The 25,078-nt window shown below is 34.8% G+C and overlaps 1 protein-coding gene across 2 annotated transcripts; it reads right to left on the bottom strand.

Moving 5' to 3' along the window:
* Nucleotides 1–8,310: 8,310 nt before the first annotated feature.
* On the bottom strand, nucleotides 8,311–12,311 carry LOC131622811 (uncharacterized). Of its 2 annotated transcripts, none has more exons than XM_058893844.1 (11): nucleotides 12,159–12,311; nucleotides 11,210–11,973; nucleotides 10,946–11,134; nucleotides 10,753–10,861; nucleotides 10,595–10,653; nucleotides 10,346–10,508; nucleotides 10,184–10,251; nucleotides 9,628–9,910; nucleotides 9,377–9,547; nucleotides 8,823–8,882; nucleotides 8,311–8,742 (listed from the first exon to the last, which is right to left on the bottom strand). In XM_058893844.1, the coding sequence occupies exons 1-9, from the start codon at nucleotides 12,292–12,294 to the stop codon at nucleotides 9,441–9,443; spliced, it is 1,878 nt and encodes a 625-aa protein (XP_058749827.1). In that variant the 5' UTR covers nucleotides 12,295–12,311; the 3' UTR covers nucleotides 8,311–8,742; nucleotides 8,823–8,882; nucleotides 9,377–9,440. The 2 variants fall into 2 exon arrangements, with proteins under 2 accessions (XP_058749827.1, XP_058749828.1); XM_058893845.1 differs by having other exon boundaries at nucleotides 8,311–8,738.
* Nucleotides 12,312–25,078: the final 12,767 nt, after the last annotated feature.

Genomic DNA, 25,078 nt, shown 5'->3' with positions numbered 1-25,078 from the left:
TAGGATGAAACACTTTGCAGGTGCCATTCTGAATTAATACAGTGAGCCCCTTCTCTTGTAACTACCCAATACTTAATAAATTAGTTTTGAGTTCAGGAATATAATAAACATTGGTGATTACCTGAATGATGCCATCTACACATAACCGCACACTTCCTATTCCCATCACTGCAATACGACTGTTATTTCCCAATTTCACTGTTTGCTTGAAGCCCTCGTTCAAGTCTGTAAACCACTCCTTATTTCCACTCATGTGATTGCTACATCCAGAGTCCAAGAACCATATTTCTTCTTTTGTTGCTTTCTTTTCTTCAATGTATGCCATGAGTAACAGCTCATCTTCATGCTCTAATTCAGCAAAGTTGACCCTTCTTTCCCAATCTGGACATTCGTATTGGAAGTGTCCTTTTTTGTGACACTTGAAGAACTTTATTGCTGCCTTGTAAGCTGGTGATGCTCTCCCTTGTCCCCTTCCTCGATATCCTCCAAATGTGCTTCTTCCTCTTCCTTTTCCACTTCTCTCCTCTTGAGTCACTTTAAGCACTTGCTCTTCTTCATTGATCTTTCTTCGAAACTTTTGTTCAAGGACAATGAGTGAACTTTGAAGTTCATCATCTGAGAGGCAGTCTATGTCTTTTGATTCCTCTATTGAGACAACTATGTAATTGAACCTCTCAGTGAGAGTCCGCAAAATCTTCTCCACAATTTGAATGTCTTGCATGGCCTCTCCATTGTTGCGCATGTTGTTCGCCACCGTCATAACTCTGGAGAAATATTCAACAGTGGTTTCTCCTTCTTTCATTTCGTGGATTTCAAATTCTCTTCTGAGAGCTTGCAATTGGGCTCTTTGTACCCTCTTACTTCCTTGATATTTCCTTCTCATTGATTCCTAGAGTTGTGTAGATGTGTCTTTCTGCAGGATTGTCTTCAGAATGCTCTTATTTATGGCTGCGAATAGATAATCTTTTACTTTCAGATCTTTTAGCTTCAGATCAGCTCTTGCCTTTTTCTCTACATCACTCTCCACAGCATCTGCACCCAACTCGACGTATCTTGGATCAATGAGATGCCACCACTCCTTGGAACGAAGTAAATTCTCCATCACCATACTCCATTGATCGTAATCACCATCAAACTTAGGAATACTCAACAAGTTTTGTCCTTCATTAGACATTTTTCTCACTCTCTAGATCAGGCCTCTTGGTGAGGCTCTGATACCAATTATAGAAACTTGGGTACACACTAAAATACATACTCAATATTTTGCTGAGAGATAAAATTACTTCATATATTATTCAAGGAAAAATTTGGCTTAAATAGCCTTTACAAATTGAAAAGAGACGTTAGGTTTTCACCCACTAAAAGTCTAACAGAATAGAAAAATCAGGACCTGAATAATAGGCCTCTTTATTAACTAAATAGAGAGAAAATAGCAACTAGTAAACTAAACCTAATTTTACAGAAGAATATAATTTCACGGAAGAATAGGTCCTTCAAGAATAAGTCCATCAGTTTGGAGACTATTATGGAGGAAAATATCGAAGGAAAGGAAAACCTTGAAGACAGCCCACCACAGCTTTGGGTTGATATCATCAAAGGCAACCGATTACCGTTAAATGGAATTGAGATTAAGTATGCTACTCTGCTGATTATCAATGAAAAAATTGAGGTTCAGATTAAAGAACAGAACCTTGCATCTGAAAAAGATTTTTGGAAGAATGCTCTCATAATGTATGTTATAGGTGTTGAACATTCCATGAACGCAAGTATGAAATTCATGATCAATACATGGAACTTCATTACTCTCCCAAAAGTATACCACAAGGATATTTTCTCATTAGATTCAAGAATTGTATGGATATGGACGTTGTTCTTATGTAGGGGTCATATACCATATAGAAGAAACCTATCCTACTTCATGAATGGACATCCATTTTTACCTTGAAAGATGATGTTCTGAGAGTGTTACCTATTAGGGTGATCTTCCCACAACTACCACTAGTTTACTGGGGAGATAAGAGCATTGGAAAAATAACAAGTTCTATAGGTAAACCTCCGCTAACAGGTGAATGTACGGCTAAGAAACTAAGAGTATCATATGCTAGAGTTTTAATTGAGGTGGATGATACCAGGGAATTGAAACAACATATAACCACCAGGGATCCTCAAAGAGTTAAAATGGTACAACAAGTGGAGTACAAATGGAAACCACTTTACTGCATCGTATATAATAAGGTGGGTCATGAATGCAAGAAGAAAGAGGAAATGCCAAAGAGGAAAAATGATAAGAAGAAAGAGTGGGAAAAAAAAGAGGAAATACCAATAGGGGATGATAATATATGGGGAACCACATGTGTTGGAGACCGAAGCTAACACAGAGGAAAAGAATAAAGATGAGGAAGGGAGAGCTTGGACTATTTTGAAGTCTGCTAACAGGAACAGAGGAAAATAGCCCATTCAAAATGAGAGTGGCATAAAATGTAATAATGGATATGAAGCACTAATACTTGGAGAAAGTTCCACAACATTTGACAATAAAATCCAATGATAATTAGCTGGAATGTGAGAGGGCTTAATAAACGAGCACTACAATATTTTTCCTCTTTGACAATAATTTAAAAGTGTTGCCAGAACTGAGAAAAACGTTGCCTAAAAGAATAGGGGACGTTTTTCAGCCTTCGTTAATGCGAGCGTTACCTATCTTTTAAGGCAACATTTTTTATCACTTTCTGGCCACTGTTTCCTTAAACTCGCCAGAGACTTGGTAAAAAATAACCTCGGAAGGTATGGGATTGAAACTCCTTAAATAAGAGTTTCAATAGTGGCGGCAAACCAATCTTAGTGTTAACATAACATTAACTTCAAGATTCAATGGGTAACAACAAGTCGTTGATTTGGATGTGTATCGGACATTGAGAAATAATGTTGACTACTTTTAAATAAAGGGTTGAGGTTTTTAAACCTCTTAATGAAGTTCAAAACCGAGGGTGAGTATCTCATAGAAAAAGATACACCATGAACTTCACCTATGTGAATAATGTAACTATAGATGCATAATGTAACTATAGGCGAACGATTGCAATCTTATGTTAAAAATGTGTTGTTTCATCAAGAGTTGCAAATCTGTGAAACAACACATGCAAGACCTTTAAATACATTATTCAGAATTCGAAAATAATTCATTCAATTTGCACATCCTCTTTATTATTCCAAAAACTCTTCCTTGCATTAGATTTCTTCACCAGTCTTGTGCAAAATTGATTGCGAGGCTGAATTATCTTGGGTATTCTTGTTTTCTAAACTCTGAGACAATTAAGAAAGTGCTTGAAATACTTTTAAGGAAAGTGACTCCATTCACGATTCAGTCCTGGATCCAATTAACTTTATCGAAATTTCTAACAATTAGTGGGAGGTTTTATAAGAGATAAGTAGTGTAGTGGATGAGAGGATGAAATGACAGAATATCCATTTGTATAATAGTATTGTCCTTTTCTACATTTTTCAGAGTAGTGGAAGGAATATTTGATATTGTATTGGTTGTACTCTTGCCACGTATTCTTCATATTGTCATTATCTTCTAGTCAGAGGCTTCGAATGAATTTTTGTTTAAGCTTGAGTAGAGTCAGAGTGTGTCTTTAGAACTTGGTGAAAATGAGACTTCACAATCTATAGAATTCATAGTCCTAAGACTACAAAAGCTTGGAATATCAGAGTCATTAATAAAGTTGATCTTCAGAGTCATTATCAAAGTAGATCTAGATGAATAGCTTCAAAATTGATGACTTGAAAATCAGAAACTTGACTTCATTAAACCACTTTGTTTGTTCCTTTTGGTTCAGAATACGTCTTTCGTTCATAGTCTGTTTGCTTCAGATTTTGCTAATCTTCCGATTCTGCCAATCTTTATATTTTCTTCAAATCTTCAGATCATGATAATCTTTAGATTCTCCCAATCTTCAGGTTTTGCAAATCTTCAGATTCAGCAAAGATTGAATTTCATAAATGCTTTGTTCAGAGTCTGGTTCGACCATACTTGACTTCCCTAGATTTAGATTTTGATTTCTTTTGATCTGCACACTTAACAACGTAGTTAGAGTACAAAATTGTTCTCTATACAAATTAAGTTTTGTTATCATCAAAACTTGAAGATAGTTGATGTACCAAACTTATTTCAACACAAAGTTCGTTTGTTATCCTTAAACTTAAATTATGTATTTTTGAGTTGAGTGCTTCTAGTTAGTGTTTTAAAAAAATGATAATCTCTATTAATCCAATTGCTTATAAAAAAAAAAAGCTTCTTAAATTTTTTTAGAAAAAAAAACATTTTTTATATGAATTCGCGGTGATACTGATATTTCTTTGGAACCTCAAGTTCCACTCGTTCAATTTGTTGAGGTTTTGGTAAAAGCCCTACTGATTATGTCATCTTCAGCCATGAAAGTTGCCCCACCCCAGATTCATTTGTCAGAATAATCCTTTGTGGACATCCCCGTGTGTAGTTGGAAGTGCAAAAGAGATAAATACCAGTGTTGCAGCGGTGCTAGTGTGGATGATATGATTACACAAATTTAAACAAGACTTTGCTAAGTTCCTTTCCACAGAAGTTCTTGGAAAGCTATTATATGTACTTTTTGTAGAGCTATATATTCTCAAATCTTACCGATAAATACCATCACCAAATTATGATCTAGTTATTGACTCATTCGTTCATCTTCATACTCTTCTTCATCCACTTTCTTTGTATATTTACATTATATAGTATTTATTAAAACTAGTATACACTATAGTAGATTCCTTCTGTATTAAGAGATTTTACTACTTTTATTATCTTTTATACTACAAAAATTGTTCTTAAGTTTATGTTTTTTTGGAGTGAAATATTTTTGTTTTATATGATAAGATCTATAATAGGTGAATTCTTATTTACCCAACTCTAAAACTTCTATAATATCTTATAGCAACACTGCACTTGTTGATAATCATTCAATAACTTGTATTCACTAACTAACACAAACTTTTCAATTTCTCCTGTTCTCTCTAGATAAAACCGTCTTCAATCTGTTTTCCACTATAATTAGTTAATTACTAATACGATATACTCAAAACACAAACATATATCTATAATTACATTAATAAAAACATAATATTATTATTACCATTAGTTATATTTGACCGTGGTCTCTTCTCCTCTGTCAAATGGAAATTCTCCATAATCATAATTTATTGTGTAGATCTTTTGTGAACATGAACCTGTATATTAACAAGATATAAAAGGAGAAAAGTTAAATACCACTAACATTTTTTTTTTTTTTATAAAAGGAGGGCTAAAGCCCAAAAGAAGAAATTACACGAATTTAATCGAGGGACTGAAATCTGTTAATAAGTCACTTTCTAGCAAGTGATCAATGAAAAATTGATGTAGGAGGATTGTGTGTATCAAAGAAGAAATCGCGCGTCGGAAAGCATTTTAATATTTAAGCAATATTTAAGCAATTTTAGTTTTAATATTTAAGTAATTTCTATTTTATTTGTTTTTATTTAATTTTGTTTTGGACTAAAGGCCCATAAGGCCCAATAGGGTTTATTTGTTTTCTGTATTTAAAGACCTTTGGCATGGCCATAAGGATTATCTCTTTTATTATAATAGAATCCAAAGTTTTCTTTATTCCTGGTGGACTCCAGAGCTTATCCATAGGGTTTGCGCTTGCAACCCTGTTTTCATTCAAGATTTAGCGCTTGCTATTCCTTTGGGCGGCTTCCGACTGCGTCAGTTGGCATCAGAGCAGGTTTTCTCCTGTTCTTTTCATAGCTTGACAACTATGGCGGATCAACCGGTGACCAAAGCAGATCTTGAGGGAATTACCACGGCTTTTGCCGCGGCTCTAACTGCTTTGACTGAACAGATGGCGAATTTAGCAAATCAGGCGAACAACGCCAACAACAATGGGAATCGGCGAAGAGACAGGAGAGAGGAACCGATTAGGGTTCTGCGGGGTGGAAACTGTGTCGAAGATTCGAGTTCTGAGGAAGAAACTTACGATGAAGAGGTTAATCGTGGGAATCTACAGAACAACCATGACTATCGAGTGAAGGCTGATATTCCATTGTTCTACGGAACTATGGGAGTGGAGGAGTTTCTTGATTGGCAGATCGATGTCGACAGGTTCTTCGACGTTATGGGTGTACCTGAGAACAAACAAGTCAAGATGGTTGCGATCAGACTTAAAAGTACTGCAGCTGTCTGGTGGGATAAACTTGTTGTTCAAAGGCAGAGACAAAGGAAGGGGCCAGTCAGAACTTGGAGAAGAATGAAACAATTGATGCTGGAGCGGTTTTTACCGGAGGATTATGAGCAGATTCTTTATAAGATGTACATCGAGTGTGTTCAGGGCAAGAGAACCGTGACTGAATACACAGCTGAGTTCCTGCGGTTTTCTGAGCGCAATGAATTGGGAGAATCAGAAAGCCAGAAAGTGGCTCGATACATCAGTGGCCTAAAGGGATCCTTGCAGGAGAAGATGGGTTTACAGACTGTATGGACCGTAGCTGAAGCATCCAGTTTGGCTTTGAAGGCAGAATTGATGGAGAAATCCCCTCGAAATTTCTCGTCTATTGAAAGGTACTCACCCCAAAGTAACTGTGAATCAGTAGGTGACAAGGAAAAGAATGCAACATCCCGAGATTCCAACCTTGGGAATAAGGGGGCTAGCAGCTCTAGCAGTGTGCAGCAGGGTAAAGCACCAATTCAGAGGCCGAATAATCCATATGCTAGACCCGCTATAGACACATGTTATCGTTGTAACGGAAGAGGCCACAAATCGAATGTTTGTCCAACAAGGAGAGTCGCTGCTGTTGTGGAAGAAAGGGAGGAAGATGAAGAAAGAGAAAATCCTACAGTTAAGAACGATGAGTATGCCGATGTTGAGTTTGCGGTGGAAGAATCTGATGAGAGGGTAAATTTTGTGTTGCAGCGAATGTTACTAGCATCCAAAGACGAAGGGCAGCGCAAGAATTTGTTCAAGACACATTGTTCTATCAAGAACAAAGTGTGTAATTTAATTGTGGATAGTGGCAGCATGGAGAATCTGGTGTCGAAAAAATTGGTAGATTATTTGAAGTTGTCCATAAAACCACATGAGAAGCCGTACAAGCACGGTTGGGTAAGTAAGGGCTCCCAAGTTCGAGTAACACTAACCTGCAGAGTTCCTATCTCCATCGGAAAACATTATAGAGAAGAGGTACTTTATGATGTTCTTGATATGGATGTTTGTCATATTTTACTTGGTAGGCCTTGGCAGTTTGATAATGATATCACTTATCGAGGACGGGATAACGTGATGATGTTTACATGGGGCACACATAAAATTGCTATGGCTCCTGTCTTGCACTTTGATAAGAGTCCAGGAGGAAAGAATCATAGATTCTTGATGATGACGCAGAGTGAAAAAGAGCTTGATGAGGCTGTAAAAGAAACTGAATGTTTCTGTCCAGTGGTGATCAAAGGGTTGATGAATGTTGTAAAGGAGGAAACAATTCCAGAAGAACGGCTAGGGATCCTAAAGGATTTCAAGGAGTTGACCACAGATGAGCTGGCAAACGATTTGCCTCCTATTCGAGATAAACACATGGAAGTCAAAGTTTTCAATGTGGGAAAAGATGTGATGGCATTTCGACGCAAGGAGAGGTTTTCAGTTGGTACTTACAATTATAGCAAGCTGCCAGATGAAGTTCTTTATCAAGAAGAGAACTCGGGGTCGAGTTCTTCAAAAGTGAAGGAGACTGATGTAGGAGGATTGTGCGTATCAAAGAAGAAATCGCGCGTCGGAAAGCATTTTAATATTTAAGCAATTTTAGTTTTAATATTTAAGTAATTTCTATTTTATTTGTTTTTATTTAATTTTGTTTTGGATTAAAGGTCCATAAGGCCCAATAGGGTTTATTTGTTTTCTGTATTTAAAGACCTTTGGCATGGCCATAAGGATTATCTCTTTTATTATAATAGAATCCAAAGTTTTCTTTATTCCTGGTGGACTCCAGAGCTTATCCATAGGATTTGCGCTTGCTATTCCTTTGGGCGGCTTCCGACTGCGTCAAAAATGGACAAGAATCAAAGTTACACATAACATTCGAGTTTGAAATTTCATTTCTTGCTAAACCATATGCACACATGTTTGCTTTGCGGTAGATATGACTGATATTAATGTCATTTTCTTAGAGGAAATAGGATCTGATTTTGGATATCAGTTTTCATCCCATGAAGTTACTTGAGTTGTTTGTATTTATATCAGTCACCACTTATTGGGAATCAACATTAACTAATACACAATCCATTATGGTACTCCATACAAAATCCTCATAATTTTCTTGTTTTGTCAAACCAAATGTATCCTCATAATTTTCTTGTTTTGTCAAACCAAACGTATCGCTATCCTTTCTAATCTATCTAACATATCAATTCTTAAGTAGAATATCTATTCATAATCTTCATCATCAGTGCAATCCGTGACGCAGAACAATATCGCAAAACGACCACTTAATTCCTCTTTGATTGAACTTTGAGTCTTTCAATTTCTTCATAATCTTTATCAATGGTGCAATCCGTAATGCAGAATAATACCATAGAGATGTCGCTTAATTCATCTCTATTGAACTTCGAGACTTTCAATTTTCTCAATGGTGTTTTTGGAGTTTCATTTTTGAAAATTTATCATTTGAATCAAAAATCTTCTTCACAATAACTGTCTACCACAGAAAAATCCAACAATTATTACAAACTAAGAGAATAATTAATTACAATGCTACTAGTTAATAATAATGCATACCGCTTCTGTAGTGATTTTGGATACATGATAAAGCTGCTTCAGATCATCATGGTCAACACCCTGCAACATATAATTGCAATTTAGAATATCCTATATATAATTAAAAAATGAACAAAAATCATAAAAAAAAATAATACTTATAATGAAATGGTTGAAATAAACACTAGAATATCTTAAGGAAGTGATTCAAGGGGAGATATATCAAAGATGAAGTTGAATCCATCATTGTATATCATATGCTCTTCAAAGGAGTAATAGTCATAGAATATACTTTAAGACTTCAAACTTGTCAGTTAATCAATTATGGAGGGAGATGGAACTTTTGAGATCTTGTTGAGTTAAAGTTGTTGTGTTTGTTTTTCTCTCATTAAACAAGTGAACTTATTAAAACTTGTAAATAAGTATGGAGGGATGGATAACATTAACAAAAGTCATATAACAATATGAAAGAATCTATTTCTGTTTTACAAAATGACACGGCAATTGCTGACACTCATTCAGTAATTGATAAATATTAAGATATATCTAAAACACAAACAAATATCCATAATTACCAGTTCTAGCTGTCAATGATGTCTTGCTCCACTTAACATTGACATTGTGTGATTAGTTTCAGTGCTAGTATTTTGGATATTGAGAAGCATATCTCCCTGGATACTGGATGTTATCAGGTAATCCACCATGTTGAGGCCTTAGAGTCGGTTCCCCATATGGAGGATGCAAAGCTGAAATGTAATAGCAACAAATTAATATTGCATTAATCTAAAAAAAAACATAGAAAAGAAGAAATTATAAGAGTAACTACATGTGGCTGCTGCAGGTAAAGGCAGGTCAGGCTGAAAGTCTCTGTATTCAACATAAGGTCTTCCATGAAAACCCATATTGTTGTTCCCTACAGTGTTTGGCCTATACTGGCTACCGAAAACAGGGTTTCCGTATGTTTCGATGTCACTGTAAGTTCTACTGGAACCAACATTATATATAGGATAGGGTGGTCTTGAAACATGTGAAATATGACTGCTTGGATATCCTCTACACAACGGATTCATATTGTGATGAGGTTCATTCATAAAACCATGTGTATTGACCTGAGAGCATGTACCATGGAATTAGCATAGTTTCCACAAGACATAAGTAACCAATATAGAAAAGTTTCAGTGCCTTAAATTTCATACATAGAAAATAACAGTTCATTCAAATTCTGCAATAAAATCATTTGTACTAAACAGCGTATTGGAAAACAATAGCAATTTATTCAAATTCTATTATGATATTGTGTTGCATTGCCGTTGCCGCTATTTGACAACACTGAAAAGTTTGCGAGTTAATAAAAAGTTGTGGTATAGGTTGAGGTGACTAACTTGACTAGGCATCCTATAGTCGGGTTGAGAGATGGAAGAATTAGCTCTCCACTGGTGAATGCCACTTCCTGAGCAAGAGTGCAACAAAGTCGATATTATTAAAGAAAATTATACAATAAAATAGACTGCAATATTGAAAAGCAACTACAATTAGATAAAAACCTGTCGAACTTCCTTGACTATGAAATGCAGGTCGGAAAGAAGACTCAGAAGAACCTCTGTGCGATAATGTTGACGGGTTGGTATTAGATAGAGACAGAGTATCTTGCTTCATCTGATCCAAATATTTCTGAGACTCGTCCCGGTTCAGTTCAACAAACAAAACCTTGAAATACAAATGAAGCTTTAGTATATGTCATGCTTGATAATTTGATAATCAGATCAACAAAAAGCAATGTAAGTTACTAATACCTGATCAAAATATTCATCGGAATATGGAAGATCCTTGCTTTTAGGTAGAACATAATTAGCTGCCATGGTAATAAAATATCAGAACTTGCATAAGACTCTTAAGTTAAAAAAATGATAAACTAAACACCAACAGACAACAAGTAAAAGGTAAAAAATACCTATCATTTTATTCAAAGCATCAACTGGAACTTCTTTACCCATTTCTTTAAATCTTTTTTCAGATCGTCTCTTGAGCTCTTCTGGATTTGGGAACACGACAACTGCAATCTGGAACGGACGAAAAATAAAATTATCAAATCTATAGTTAACTTACTTTTCCATCTCCAACGAATAGTTATATAGATAGCTTACCTTTTGATAATTGACAAATGGATTAAGCTTACGCTTGCGTGCATTTTTGTACACATTTGTCTGATCGATTATATAATTGCGAGGAACATTAGCTGCCCTGGCCAGAATTACATTGAACATTGCAGTTGCCTTGTCCATCAAACGATCAAACCTTTCACTGTAGTTGTTTTTCCGCAGCAGTCCAGGAACCTGAACAACACTAGATTAAGCAAAAATAGAAGAGAGAAAAATGATAACCATAAAATGATCGGGAGCTAAACTAACCTTCATTTGTTCAAGAATTAAGTTTGTACCAAGTAAGACATAACGCTTCTCTGGGTGATCTTTCACCCATTTTTCAGCCCATGTAGTCTTGCCTGAGGCCGGTAATCCCACTAGCATCATCAATTCACAATCCTTTGGATCCAAAAACGAAGGTCCCATAGCCGCATTTCCATCCACCACAGCCAGGGCCCAAGGTCTGAACCCTTCTTGAGGAACAAGTCCTTGTTCAACACTGAATTGCATCTGAACCACAACATTTTTCAATAGGACATGCGGAAAAAGTGCCCATTCCCAAGGTGAATCCTTTGAAATAGAAGAATCCCATCCAACACCAAGAGAACCGGCATCAAATTGTATTGCAGTACCCAACCATTTACCATTCTTAGAGAAACCAATAGAAGCAAGTGGTTTACTCTCAAAATCAACGCAACAAACTATTGTATCACCAACGCCAAACTTATCACCGAAATTCAAAAACTTCCCAGCATTGGAGAACTTTCCGGTGCCACCAAAACCAAAGCTATATTTTGTCTCACCAAGAGCTCCAACGACATCATCACCTCTAGAAACACCAAGACGACAAAGGTTCCGCTGATCAGGGGTAGTATCACCCGTATCAACAAGTTGAGCAGAAACAACAACACAACCAAAACAATATCTTCCCTTTGTTATTCCAACATTAGCTCGAGCACCAGACCAACAATAACCAAATCCTTCTTCATGAAGGCCATACCCAACTACTCCATTGCATTCAATATTGAAATCTAGTGAAATCAATCATGAAAATTGGTAGATTAACTTCCAAACCATCATTGCTTCAATAGTGAAACACCATAAACATACAACTTAAATAAACAAATTCAACCAATGTAAGTTAAAAAAAAACATCAAACAAGAAACACCATATATAAACACTCAAATTAGTTAAAGAAACTATATTAATAAATACCTAAATCACAATCAGCGGAATTGAGAACGACACAAGATGAAGGAAGATGTTTCGACACAACTTGTTTTGCTTTCTTCTTCTGATGACTTGATTCATCCTCTTCTTGACAGGGGAAATGGCGTTTGATAAGGGCCATCGTCGAATGAGTACAGAAGCTTTAAAATTTAAATGTACACAAACTTTAGACTTGCGATTAAGATATATATATTTGGCAATTCATATTTTGTAGCTTTGATACATTTTGGATAAATAAGAATATATATTTATATATTTGGTAATTCATATTTTGTACCTTTAATACATTTAGTATAAATAAGAATATATCTATATATAAATTTGGTAATTCATATTTTGTACCTTTAATAAATTTAGGATAAATAAGACTATATATTTATATATTTGGTAAATCATATTTTGTACCTTTAATACATTCAGTATATATAAGAATACATCTATATATATATATATATATATATATATATATATATATATATATATATATATATATATATATATATATATATATATATATATATATATATATATATATATATATATATAAATAAATTTGGCAATTTATATTTTGTACCTTTAATAAATTTAGGATAAATAAGAACATATATTTATATATGTGGTATTTCATATTGTGTACCTTTAACACATTTAGTATAAATAAGAATATATCTATATATAAATTTGGTAATTCATATTTTGTACCTTTAATACATTTAGAATAAATAAGAATATATATTTATATATTTAATAATTCATATTTTGTACCTTTAATATATTTAGTATAAATAAGTATATATATATATATATATATATATATATATATATATATATATATATATATATATATATATATATACACGGTAATTCTATTAAATGTGACATTTTATAAAATTATTGTCTAATAAAGTTTTAAAAAAAATTTTGATCTTTATAAATATTTAAAATTTAATTTTTAGTCGCTTAAAAATATTTTGATTCTCGAAGAAAAATTCTTCACAATTTTTTGTCATGTTATTATATTTTTAAAACTTTTTTTCTACTAGTAAAAAAGATATACAAAATTGTTTATAGAGATTAGGGGTTTGTTTGGAAGAGTTTTAGTTTTTAGTATTAAAAAGTAATTTTATAAATCAATATTAAAAAATAATTTTGAAAAAAATAAATGAAAACATGTTTGGTTGTATTATTTTAAAGTTGCACAATTTTATAAATGATGACAAAAAACTAGATTTTTTTTTTAAGAAACTAAAAATTTATTACTAACAAAAAAATAAATATTTACGACTAAAGCACATATAAAAAAAAAGGAACAAAGACTAAAACATAATTTTTCTAGATATTTACGAGACCTGTAAACTTATTTAATCTCATTTAATATCGTATTTTAGTTATAGATTATCATATTTGCGAAAAACTAACCTTGGTTAATACGTTTAAATTATGGAATAAATAAGTTAGTTAGCATACTTATAAATTAATCTAAGTAAAACAATCTAGTATGCTAATAATAAATATTAAGAATAAATTATACTCCTTTTCTTCTTTGAGAGATATCCATATTATATTATTTTCCTCTTTTGTGCTAAAATATACAAATCCTTTCAATCTTATACAAAATATATATTACATTTTCTACTCTTGATAAGTACTCATATTACACCACCCTTGCTCTTGTGTTAAAATACGTACTCTACTCCTCTTTTATGGAAAGTATGTTAGATTTTCCTCTTTTGAGATATTCATCCTACCCTATCTTTCTCTCTTATTTATATTTTATAGTCTAATAGTTTAGTTGTCAGAATTTTATCTACTCCTTAAAAGTGAATAAGTATGACTTCACGATTTAAATCCGCATTTATGCATCGTGAAAAATTATACATTCACACTCTTTCTTCGACAAAAAGTATTAAAAAACGGCATTGTCCTCCTCTAAAAGATTAATAAATTATATTATCCCTCCTTAGATTAATATCTATATTTTCACCATTATTCTCTTGTTAAGTACTTTAGTCAAATTTAATATATTAAAACTTTTATGAGGGAACCCTCCTTAATCAACCTGATTCATAACAAACGTGGTTTGTTTACGTGAGATCTTGTTTAGTTTGGCACTTCTAATATTTTCCTCATCCACACCCCATGACTCTGTATTGATGTTGATAGGAAGTTTCTCTCACAATTTTATGGCTCATGCTCAATAATTATTAAGATGAGATTAGTCATTTCCATTCGCTAAATGTCCTCTATGTGACCATGGATGCCACTCGTGATATATTTTATTCTTCATGATTGAAATGTCTCTATTATTTTAGCCACTTGGACTATTTCACTCTTTCTCGTTTGCAGGCTTTCTTCTTCCTGTTTCTTTTTCTTAGATATGATTTTGTCTTGAACAAAATCTTGACAACTTTCCCTTCCTCATTAAATCTTCGATAGCATCCTCTAGTTAGACACATTTTTCTGTGTTATGGACGTTACACATGTAGAGATGACTATGTTGAGATTTATCCACTCCCAAACATTCTCATAGTGGTTTTGGAGCTGTAACTTGTCCGTCTCTAAACTCTGTGTTGATTCATTCTTGCAAGATACACTCTCGATATATTTTATGACATGTAATCTTTATATCGGAAGGCATTTCTCCCTTGGCCTGTCACTTGGTCCGTGAATATTTCTTGGCTTCACCCCCTCTTTTTGTTTCTTTGTTTGGTTTATTTGTTTCTTATTCTACTTGCTTCTTCCTTCTTAAATCATCTATCATAAATTGACTTACTGAGTCAGTTTTACCTCATATTGTATAAACTTATCGACCTTTTCCAGTAGCTATTAAAGGTTTTACAAGCCTTTATTCCAATACTTTAGGCGAACTCATATCCTTGTTGGAGACTTAGACTTAAAAAGTTTTTTTTTCATTGTCATGTTGGTGCCCGTGACTAGTATCACTTATTCATTAAACCTCTAGGTGTGGGATCATAGTTACTCGCATTTCCCTTGTCTAACAAATTTCGGGATTTCTACTAACATGAGTTACCTTCTAAATTTTGTCAAGTGTACGGAAAGCAAGCACTTCATGGGGTCCAAATTCACTAAAAGTATTGGAACTAGAAGGAGATCTCTTTCGTATAGTTCGAGATGTCGAGAAGGCAACCAAAGTCAGTGGAAAGTATGAGATCCATCAGACAAGGGAGTGACAAGCTGATACAATCCTACATCGAGAGGTTCAACGTAAAAGTGATACCAATCAAGGGTGCCAATGATGAGAGGGAGAAGTACCTATGTAGAACATATTACAAGTTGCCCATGAGGGAACTAATGAAGTCATACAAGCTAGAATTAACATATTGAATCAAGAGTTTGAGCTATTTCGCATGAAGCATGGTGAAACCATTAGCGATATGAAAAAGAGGTTCACTCATCTCATTAACCATTTAAATACACTTTGTAATCCAATTCCTAATGCAATTGCTACTAACAAAATTTTGAGGTGTCCTATTAAGGATTTGCAACCAGAGGTCACGGCGATCAAGGAAGCCAATAATCTCACAGTGGTTTTAGACGTTACACATGTAGAAATGACTATGTTGAGATTTATCCACTCCCGGACATTCTCACAGTGGTTATGGAGCTTTAACTTGTTCGTCTCTAAACTCTGTGTTGATTCATTCTTGCAAGATACACTCTCGATATATTCTATGACATGTAATCTTTGTATCGGGAGGCAATTCTCCCTTGGCCACTCACTTTGTCCGTGAATATTTCTTGGCATTGCCCCTCTTTTTGTTTTTTTTGTTTGGTTGATCTGTTTCTTATTCTACTTGTTTCTTCCTTCTCAAACCATCTATCATAAATTGACTTACTGAGTTAGTTTTATCTCATATTGTATAAACTTATCGACCCTTTCCAATAGCTATTAAAGGTTTTATAAGCCTTTATTCCAATACTTTAGGTGAATTCAGATCCTTGTTGGAGACTTAGACTTAAAAAGTATTTTGTCATCTTCATGTTAGCGCCCATGACTAGCATCACTTCTTCATTAAACCTCTAGGTGTAGGATCATAGTTACTCGCATTTCCCTTATCTAATGAATTTCATAATTTATACTAACATGAGTTACCTTCTAAATTTCGTCTAGTGTACGGAAAGCAAGCTTTTGGGGTCCAAATTCACTGAAAATATTGGAACTAGAAGGAGATATCTTTCGGACAGTTCGAGGTATCGAGAAGGAAACCAAATTCAGTGGAAAGTATGAGATGCATCAGCAAGGGAATGACAAGCAGATATGATCCTACATCGAGAGGTTCAACGTAGAAGCGATACCAGTCAAGGATGCCAATGATGGGAGAAGCACCTGTTAAGTCATGGACTTTAATTGGATTCACATTTGTCTAAAGTATGGGAATCAGAGCCCCTAAAAACTTCAACAACTTGGACAAGCCTCTAAAAATAAGGAAGAATGTAATTTATTCATCTTTTAGGGAGGAGAATGCCATTTTTTCTAATATATTTTATTCAAGAAGAGATATGAGTGTATAATTTATTCACCTTTAAGTAGTGACTAATTGCATGTGAATGAGTTTGAAACTGTGACATCCTATTTATTGTCCTTTAAGAAGGCGAAATTATGGTCACTAGGCTACCAGACCAAAAAAATAAAAATAAAACATAAAAGAGAAAGATTGTGTAATATGAGCATCTCTTAAAGGAGAAAAATGTAATATATTTTTTATAAGAGGAGAGGGGAGTGCATATTTTAACACAAGAGGAGAGATTAGTTCAATTTCAATATCTCTCAAAGGAAAAGAGTGTAATATATTTCACATAAGAGAGGGAGAAATGTATATTTTAACACAATAGTGAAGAGTAGTGTAATATGAGTATCTCGCAGAAAAAAGGTGTAATTTACTCTTTAATTTATAATAGATGTGAATCATTAATTAAATTAAATGATATTATTTCTACGTCACCATCAACGAAGAAGAAGGTGATTACTATAATAATCCACCTTAGCTGACACGTCATTTCCACTAATGTCGTTTGTAACACCCTTCTAAACCCCGCGGAAATTTATAAAATAATTTTCAGAGTAAAACATGAAACCAAGGGTGTCACAATTCAATTTAAACCAATTTATCATAAATCCATTGTCATGCTTTCACTAAGGAACAATTCATCATAACTCATAAACATCTCATGTTAACACAGCGGAAAATTCATCATACGGATAAGCATAACATCATATATGCAATATCCCACAGAATTAATACAATAACAACACGATAGAGTATCATCGTAAACTCTAAACTAGCGTTCCCCCAGTGTTACAATATCAGAGCATGACACCTGACACTACACTAATACACTGACTTATGAGCTAATCCTCACCAAGTCGAAAGCAACTATCCTCAATCTGAAAATATCAACAGTAAGGGTGAGTCTCATCACAGTTACCAAATGTTATTGCATCTTAAATAACAACACATCATAGTTATATCATTCACCCAATTTCATCATATTCATATTATCAGGAACATCCATCATTTACACAAACGTCAACAGAACACATCTTTCAAACAGACAATCATACTTAACATTAATTCAACAAAACACGCAACCAACACATCATCAATATTTACAACACTGGAATACTTCCAATCATGTTATAAAAGTATGCATATGTATGAACTGACACTATGCATGTGGTACCAACCTCATTAAATGGGAATAACCCATGACCGATCCAACATCATCAAGATACGGCCCTGCCAGCACATATTCCACACAATGGGAATCATGCCCTTCACTGATCCAACACATCATCATGGATACAGCATCATCAATGAATATGAATGAATTCAAACATACATGAACATACTTATACCATCGTCAAGTCTAATGAGTAACATCATCAAATACCCATTTCATCATCATCCTCATCATCATCATCAAGTAAGTTTATATACGTTAGCATCATTCAAATACAATCAATCATCATCATCATCATTTAAAGAACATGCATGTGTCCACATCAATCATCATCAATAAGAAGAACACACATGTATCCACATCATTCCAAACCCAATCAATCAACATCATATAATTCTCAACAAATCATCACATCATAATGTTTTTCAAAACAACATCTTATATTGTCAAATTTCATCATTATATGTCAACAATACATCATCCAATTAAACAAATCGTCACATGATTAATATTTCAACATAGCATGTATTTAACACATCTCATCACATATATGTACAATACATCATTCACCAAGAAATAGAATCATATTTAAAAATAATTGGATTCACACCTCATTCCATCATTTAAACACGTAGGCTATCTCATAAGATTCATCGTGCTCGAAACGGCACTAAAAATAGACCTACGGTTCGAAAGTTACACATCATTTAACTTTCCCAAGAAAACAACTATTGCTACAGCACGCGGCGCAACCAAGGTTCGCGGCGCGACCTGAACCACACAAACGCGTTCGCGGCGCAACCTATGTACGCGGCGTGAAGCGAGAAAACAAGCACGCCTTCGCGGCGCCAACACTAGGACGCGGTGCGAACTGGCGATTTCACAGACTTTCAGGTCTGCGTCAGATCCTGCGATCTCACTCAATCTAAATCCAAAACTAACTCCAAACATCATATACAGACAGTTAATCATCAATTGCATCATTACTCATCATCATACATCAAAACAACACATAATCAATCGATAATCCATGCAATTTTCATCAATTCATAACCTCCCTAAACTTAACATATAATCCAATTGACTCAACAACATCCCTAATCAATATTATTATCTAAGAACACGATAATAGATGATAACCGGAGAGTCCCCCCCTTACCTTAGCCAAGAGTTCTTGTTTGGTCTCTCCCTCCGTTGCTCCTCTTTCACGTTCTTCGTGTTCCAAACTCTTTTCACGTTCCTTTCTCTTATTCTCAATTCTTTATTATTTTATAAAATAAGCTTTAATTAGAATAGGATCTTTACTAACATAACACCCCCTCATTCCTTAGCATCACACATGGCCCAACACCATAAACCATCTTTTCCCAATTAAATCCCACAAACCACCAATAATTCTAATTATTAATTAAATTTTCATTTAAATTAAAAATTAAAATATACGGGTGTTACAACTCTCCCCCACTAAAAGAGTTTTCTTCCTCGAAAATATACCTCAAGTAACCAGCTCGTATAAGAGTCCTTCACCTGACTCTCCAACTCCCAATTAACATTACCATCAGTCAATCCTCAAAATCCATCTGACATAACCAACAGGAAACATGTTCCATACATTCAAATCCCAGTTCTTACGTCGCATTTGACCATCCAAAAGTATACCACTCGCTATATCTCCAAAGGTTAACAACAATAGAACATTGAGGTACAACCTATATAATACGCTCAACAACTGAGTAATACAATTACACAATCCATAGTATGATCACACTGATCAACACTGCAGTAATGCATACCATCTACCGAACTTACCATCCTTAGACACACTTTTCCATCTGAGTGATAAGGTAATACTTACACTTTTCACCAACCTCTTCCTTCAAGAAACTCAATACTCATATTCCCATACTATTGAATTCCAATTATCTGACTCCTCTTAAGTCACACCATCAATTATCCAACACGCTACATTCCGCTTTTGCTGCACTATTTTGATTACTCATCACAATCATCTATACAAAATAGATTTCTGAGTTTTACCCGTTTCCGACTCTCTTTACTTATTCGTTCAAGAATCATTCTTCATCATTCATGGTACTAATCTACCACTTAGTAATACTTACTCGCACTCGAAAATAAATTCCAGATTTACTTCATCTATTAAAACACCCTAACCATCAGAACGAATACACACACAAGTAATTATAATCACACTCATCAGCCCTAATATACCATTGCTTACAAAATAGCTCAAACTGAGTCACGCTCTCTACTAAGAATTAAATCAATTTCTCCCTTCATAGAGTATAATTCCTCATTATATCTGGAATCTACAATATCACCTCAATAACAGCACAAAATTATTACAACATCATATAACATCAACTCTTCGTTTTAATTTCGCCGAATACATACTCGTTAACTACGTACAACCGTAATAACATATTCATCATCTCGGCAATTATTCAAAAGAGTTACAATTCTTTGACACGACCTCCTTACATCCACTGGATTCTAAATCCAACATATAGATCAATACATATTCTCTACGTAGGCTTCCGACATATTAATTCCTCACTTCCCATAAGTAGTACTTGCACACTACTCCACATCACACTTTCGCTGCGCGACTCTGATTACCCGTCTTAAGTCATTTGTCCATCATGTTGCACTCTTTCATATTCACCTCTTCATAAGTTCCCACAACATAGTGAGTGATTATTCCCACGACTTAGTATTCATCACATCTTATACCATTAAGGTAACAAAACAAGCTCACCTTATCTATATGATTCCATCTACTACCAACAAGAGATTTAGGGTGATCAAGTCCTAAATTTGTCAATAGATAGTTGACAATCATATTTAAGCATAACCGTCGTTACTGCATAATAGTGTCCCTTTTCGAGTTTGCGCCCAAACTCATTAACATCGTCATAGTTCAATAATTCACTACGGTGTCCTTCTTCTAGAATATTCTTCCGAAACTCAAAACATTAGGAACACAAATCCAATCACTCAACCTCATTATACTATTCTCGTCGATTCTGAATTCACCGCCTCTACCTTGGTAATTCAAAGTCAACCTATCGATCAACTCAACATCATCTTTCTGACCTTCTCTAACCTCGTCAAGAATACCACTAGTCATCTTCTAGCATACCCAATCTAACACTATTAGGAGTGCCTTCACATACCAACTCAAGTCTCAAAATTGTCCAATTAAATCCAACCCATTCACCATTAGCACCGACATATTTAAAGACTTCCTACGCTACATAATAGCACAACATTTTCCTTATTAGGATGGTAATTCAAACCAAAATCATAATCCTTAAAAAAAAATATACTCTAATCATCTCTGCTGCCTCATATTAAGCCCTTTCTGATCAAAGAGGTACTTCGACTCTTATGATCACTAAACACTTCGAATCTTGAACCGTACAATTAACATGCAAGACCAAGACAACATTCATAACTCGTGGTTTTAATCCAAATTCCATGATATCCTTCATGTCCAAATATCATTCCACTCGGAATCTCAACAAAGTCTTCCTCACGTCAACAGATGTTAGAAATTCTCTACAATTCTTCTTTTATACTTGTCGTTGCTTTAGCATCACAAATATGACTTCAACTGTTCCAAAGTTTATTTCACCTTTACTACTAATTTACTCATTCACTAAAATCTATCGGTATTCAAATCATCTTTGTGACCGAACATCTCGTCAACTTATTCATCAACAACATGTTCTACTCCACGTCGTTTCAAACAATCGCGGTAGTAGGCATCCCTATTCAACAAGCTTCACACTTCCGTAACCGACTTTAAAATATCTCCTCATAGGGTCAATCTACTGTATTTATAACTTTCCCATAAGGTAGAACATGATTTCACCTCTTCGTAGGCTCAAACGGCACATTAATCCGACACTCAGAACTCAAGATATGAATTTTCCAATCGTTATTCAGATGCAACATCGACATCATGCAGCGACACTCTATACGATATATCCAAAACCCTTCAAATGCTATATTCAATTCTTAAAATTACTTCTCAACAAACCTTCTAATTATTCCTTCAATACGTTCAACACTGACACTGACATCCCGTGCAGTACCAATGAACAAGTCTAGTTATAAGAACAAGAGTAACCGCAACTTCACCTCTTTCCAACGTCATCCTGTCACAATTAATTATGTTACAGCTGCCGCAACCATTTTTATAACAAATTTCATCTCGTTAGCTTTCCGACGCTATAAACGAAACTCAATCGGATCTCCAGAACTCCAGTTATGAATTTTCGAAGTTCTGCAGCTATTCAGCAATTTTCCTGCGTTTTGCTTAAAAAATCTCACTCGAAAACTCATTCTCTTCAACTCGATCACATTCCAAACATTCTTATAACTTGAGCAACACATCCCATCGCCGAAGTGCGATTTCTGAAACATTACGACAACAATCCTCTTTGCAAACTTGTAACTGATCCTCTTCCAAGACCCAAGGCTACTCAACTGACAACTTCGCAGCACACCAGCAGAGCTGACACATCGCAACTTTCTAATTTTCCTCTCCTACAATTAATCACCAAATACCTCTAATCATCTTCCTTCAAGATGTTCCAACTTAATTACCAGTCAAACCTTAATTCCAAGTCACCTTCAATTCGGGAAACAACAAACTCCAACAACGCTTGCACTGTTGCTAACAACAGCCTACTGAATCAATCATCTTACAACTGAAACATCACCGAGAAGCCAAGCTTCTCCCCCACTGGTTTTAATCCAACACCTGCAACCAAACAAACAAGTACCGACAGTGATTCACTCACATGTCGTGTACCAAGGGATAAAACGCCGACAGTACACAACTGTCGCGCAACTCAACTGACTCGACAATTGGCCGGACGGACCGACCTGCTCTGATACCACTATTGTAACACCCTTCTAAACCCCGCGGAAATTTATAAAATAATTTTCAGAGTAAAACATGAAACCAAGGGTGCCACAATTCAATTTAAACCAATTTATCATAAATCCATTGTCATGCTTTCACTAAGGAACAATTCATCATAACTCATAAACATCTCATGTTAACACAGCGGAAAATTCATCATACGGATAAGCATAACATCATATATGCAATATCCCACAGAATTAATACAATAACAACACGATAGAGTATCATCGTAAACTCTAAACTAGCGTTCCCCCAGTGTTACAATATCAGAGCATGACACCTAACACTACACTAATACACTGACTTATTAGTTAATCCTCACCAAGTCGAAAGAAACTATCCTCAATCTGAAAGTATCAACAGTAAGGGTGAGTCTCATCACAGTTAACAAATGTTATTGCATCTTAAATAACAACACATCATAGTTATATCATTCACCCAATTTCATCATATTCATATTATCAGGAACATCCATCATTTACATAAACGTCAACAGAACACATCTTTCAAACAGACAATCATACTCAACATTAATTCAACAAAACATGCAACCAACACATCATCAATATTTACAACACTGGAATACTTCCAATCATGTTATAAAAGTATGCATATGTATGAACTGACACTATGCATGTGGTACCAACCTCATCAAATGGGAATAACCCATGACCGATCCAACATCATCAAGATACGGCCCTGCCAGCACAGATTCCACACAATGGGAATCATGCCCTTCACTGATCCAACACATCATCATGGATACAGCATCATCAATGAATATGAATGAATGAAAACATACATGAACATACTTATACCATCGTCAAGTCTAATGAGTAACATCATCAAATACCCATTTCATCATCATCATCATCATCATCAAGTATGTTTATATACGTTAGCATCATTCAAATACAATCAATCATCATCATCATCATCATCATCATCATTTAAAGAACATGCATGTGTCCACATCAATCATCATCAATAAGAAGAATGTTAGACGATAGGAATGGTCTAGAGGGGGGTGAATAGACCACCTTTTTCCGACTTAAGAAAATTTTAGCTTTTGAAATGTGACTTCCCTGGATCACTTAATCGTCTAAGAGAGATTATGTTATCGGGGACCGGATATGTGCATTAAACCGAATGCATGAAAATGTCAAGTTATGAATTACATTTTTAACGAATATCTCGATTGTATCAATTGCACACTATATGGTATATTACTCACAATGAACGTTTTCACTAAAATTTGAACAAAAATTTGATTGAGTAATTTTATCGAACACTTGGTGATCGATATTTTACCTAACCTTAGTTTTTGTTCAACAATGGTAATAAACGAAAACAAATGGAAATACGATAAAGTAAAAGCGATAAGGAACACGATATTTGTTTAGGCAGTTCCTCTATCGTCCTCGCATGAGTATGTCTGCCCCTAATTTCAAATGAAATTAGGAAAGTTTTATTAGATTGCAAAATGTTTAACAAGAATAAAAAGTACCAATAACCAACTACACACATGCAGTAAAATTGAATACAATTCGATCCTCCCCTTGATTCAAGTTGAATCAAGTCAATGTCTAAGATCTTCTCGATCAAGACCCCGATCGTTCCTTTCTCAATCCTCCGGTTGTAGCAAGTTTGTTGAGCGGATCTTCAATCCCTCAATCCCTTATGCACGGCTGAATTGATTACCAAAGCGAATCGATCGTCAAAAACCTTCGAACAAAATCTTTGATGAAGAAGGAAAAACCCTAAGGTTTTATACAAGAAACACCCTCAACACTCTTCACTCGAACAAGATGAATGTCTACCGTCGAATCTCGAACAAGACAAATATCTACCGTCGAACCTTATCAACACATGTTCCTTACTTCGATCGAGAAAGATGATTATGTGTGATTCTCGATCAATAAGCGAAAGTTTGAAGATGAGAAGAAGCTGAGTCTATCTTTCACGTTTCTTGTTGAATTGCTTGAGAATGATCACTTGAGTATTTATAACACCTAAAATGTATAAGCCAACTTGAAAACAGCAGAAAACAGGGTTTATTAGCGACAGGTCGAGCTGCTCTCTGCATAGGTCGACCTATTGAGTGTATAGCACCTGAAAAAAGCAATGTGTGACACTTGCGTCGACCTGAAGGTTCGGCGTGCGCATTCCCGTGACTTCCTCAAAATGCCATGCGTCGACCTAAACCATCCATGCGTCGACGCATAATGTTTTTATACTTCAGTCA

This window comes from Vicia villosa, unplaced genomic scaffold (assembly GCF_029867415.1).
Source record: "Vicia villosa cultivar HV-30 ecotype Madison, WI unplaced genomic scaffold, Vvil1.0 ctg.000044F_1_1, whole genome shotgun sequence".
Taxonomy (NCBI): domain Eukaryota; kingdom Viridiplantae; phylum Streptophyta; class Magnoliopsida; order Fabales; family Fabaceae; genus Vicia; species Vicia villosa.
The sequence above is the reverse complement of the archived record's forward strand: the minus strand, read 5'-3'. Positions and strand labels throughout refer to the sequence as shown.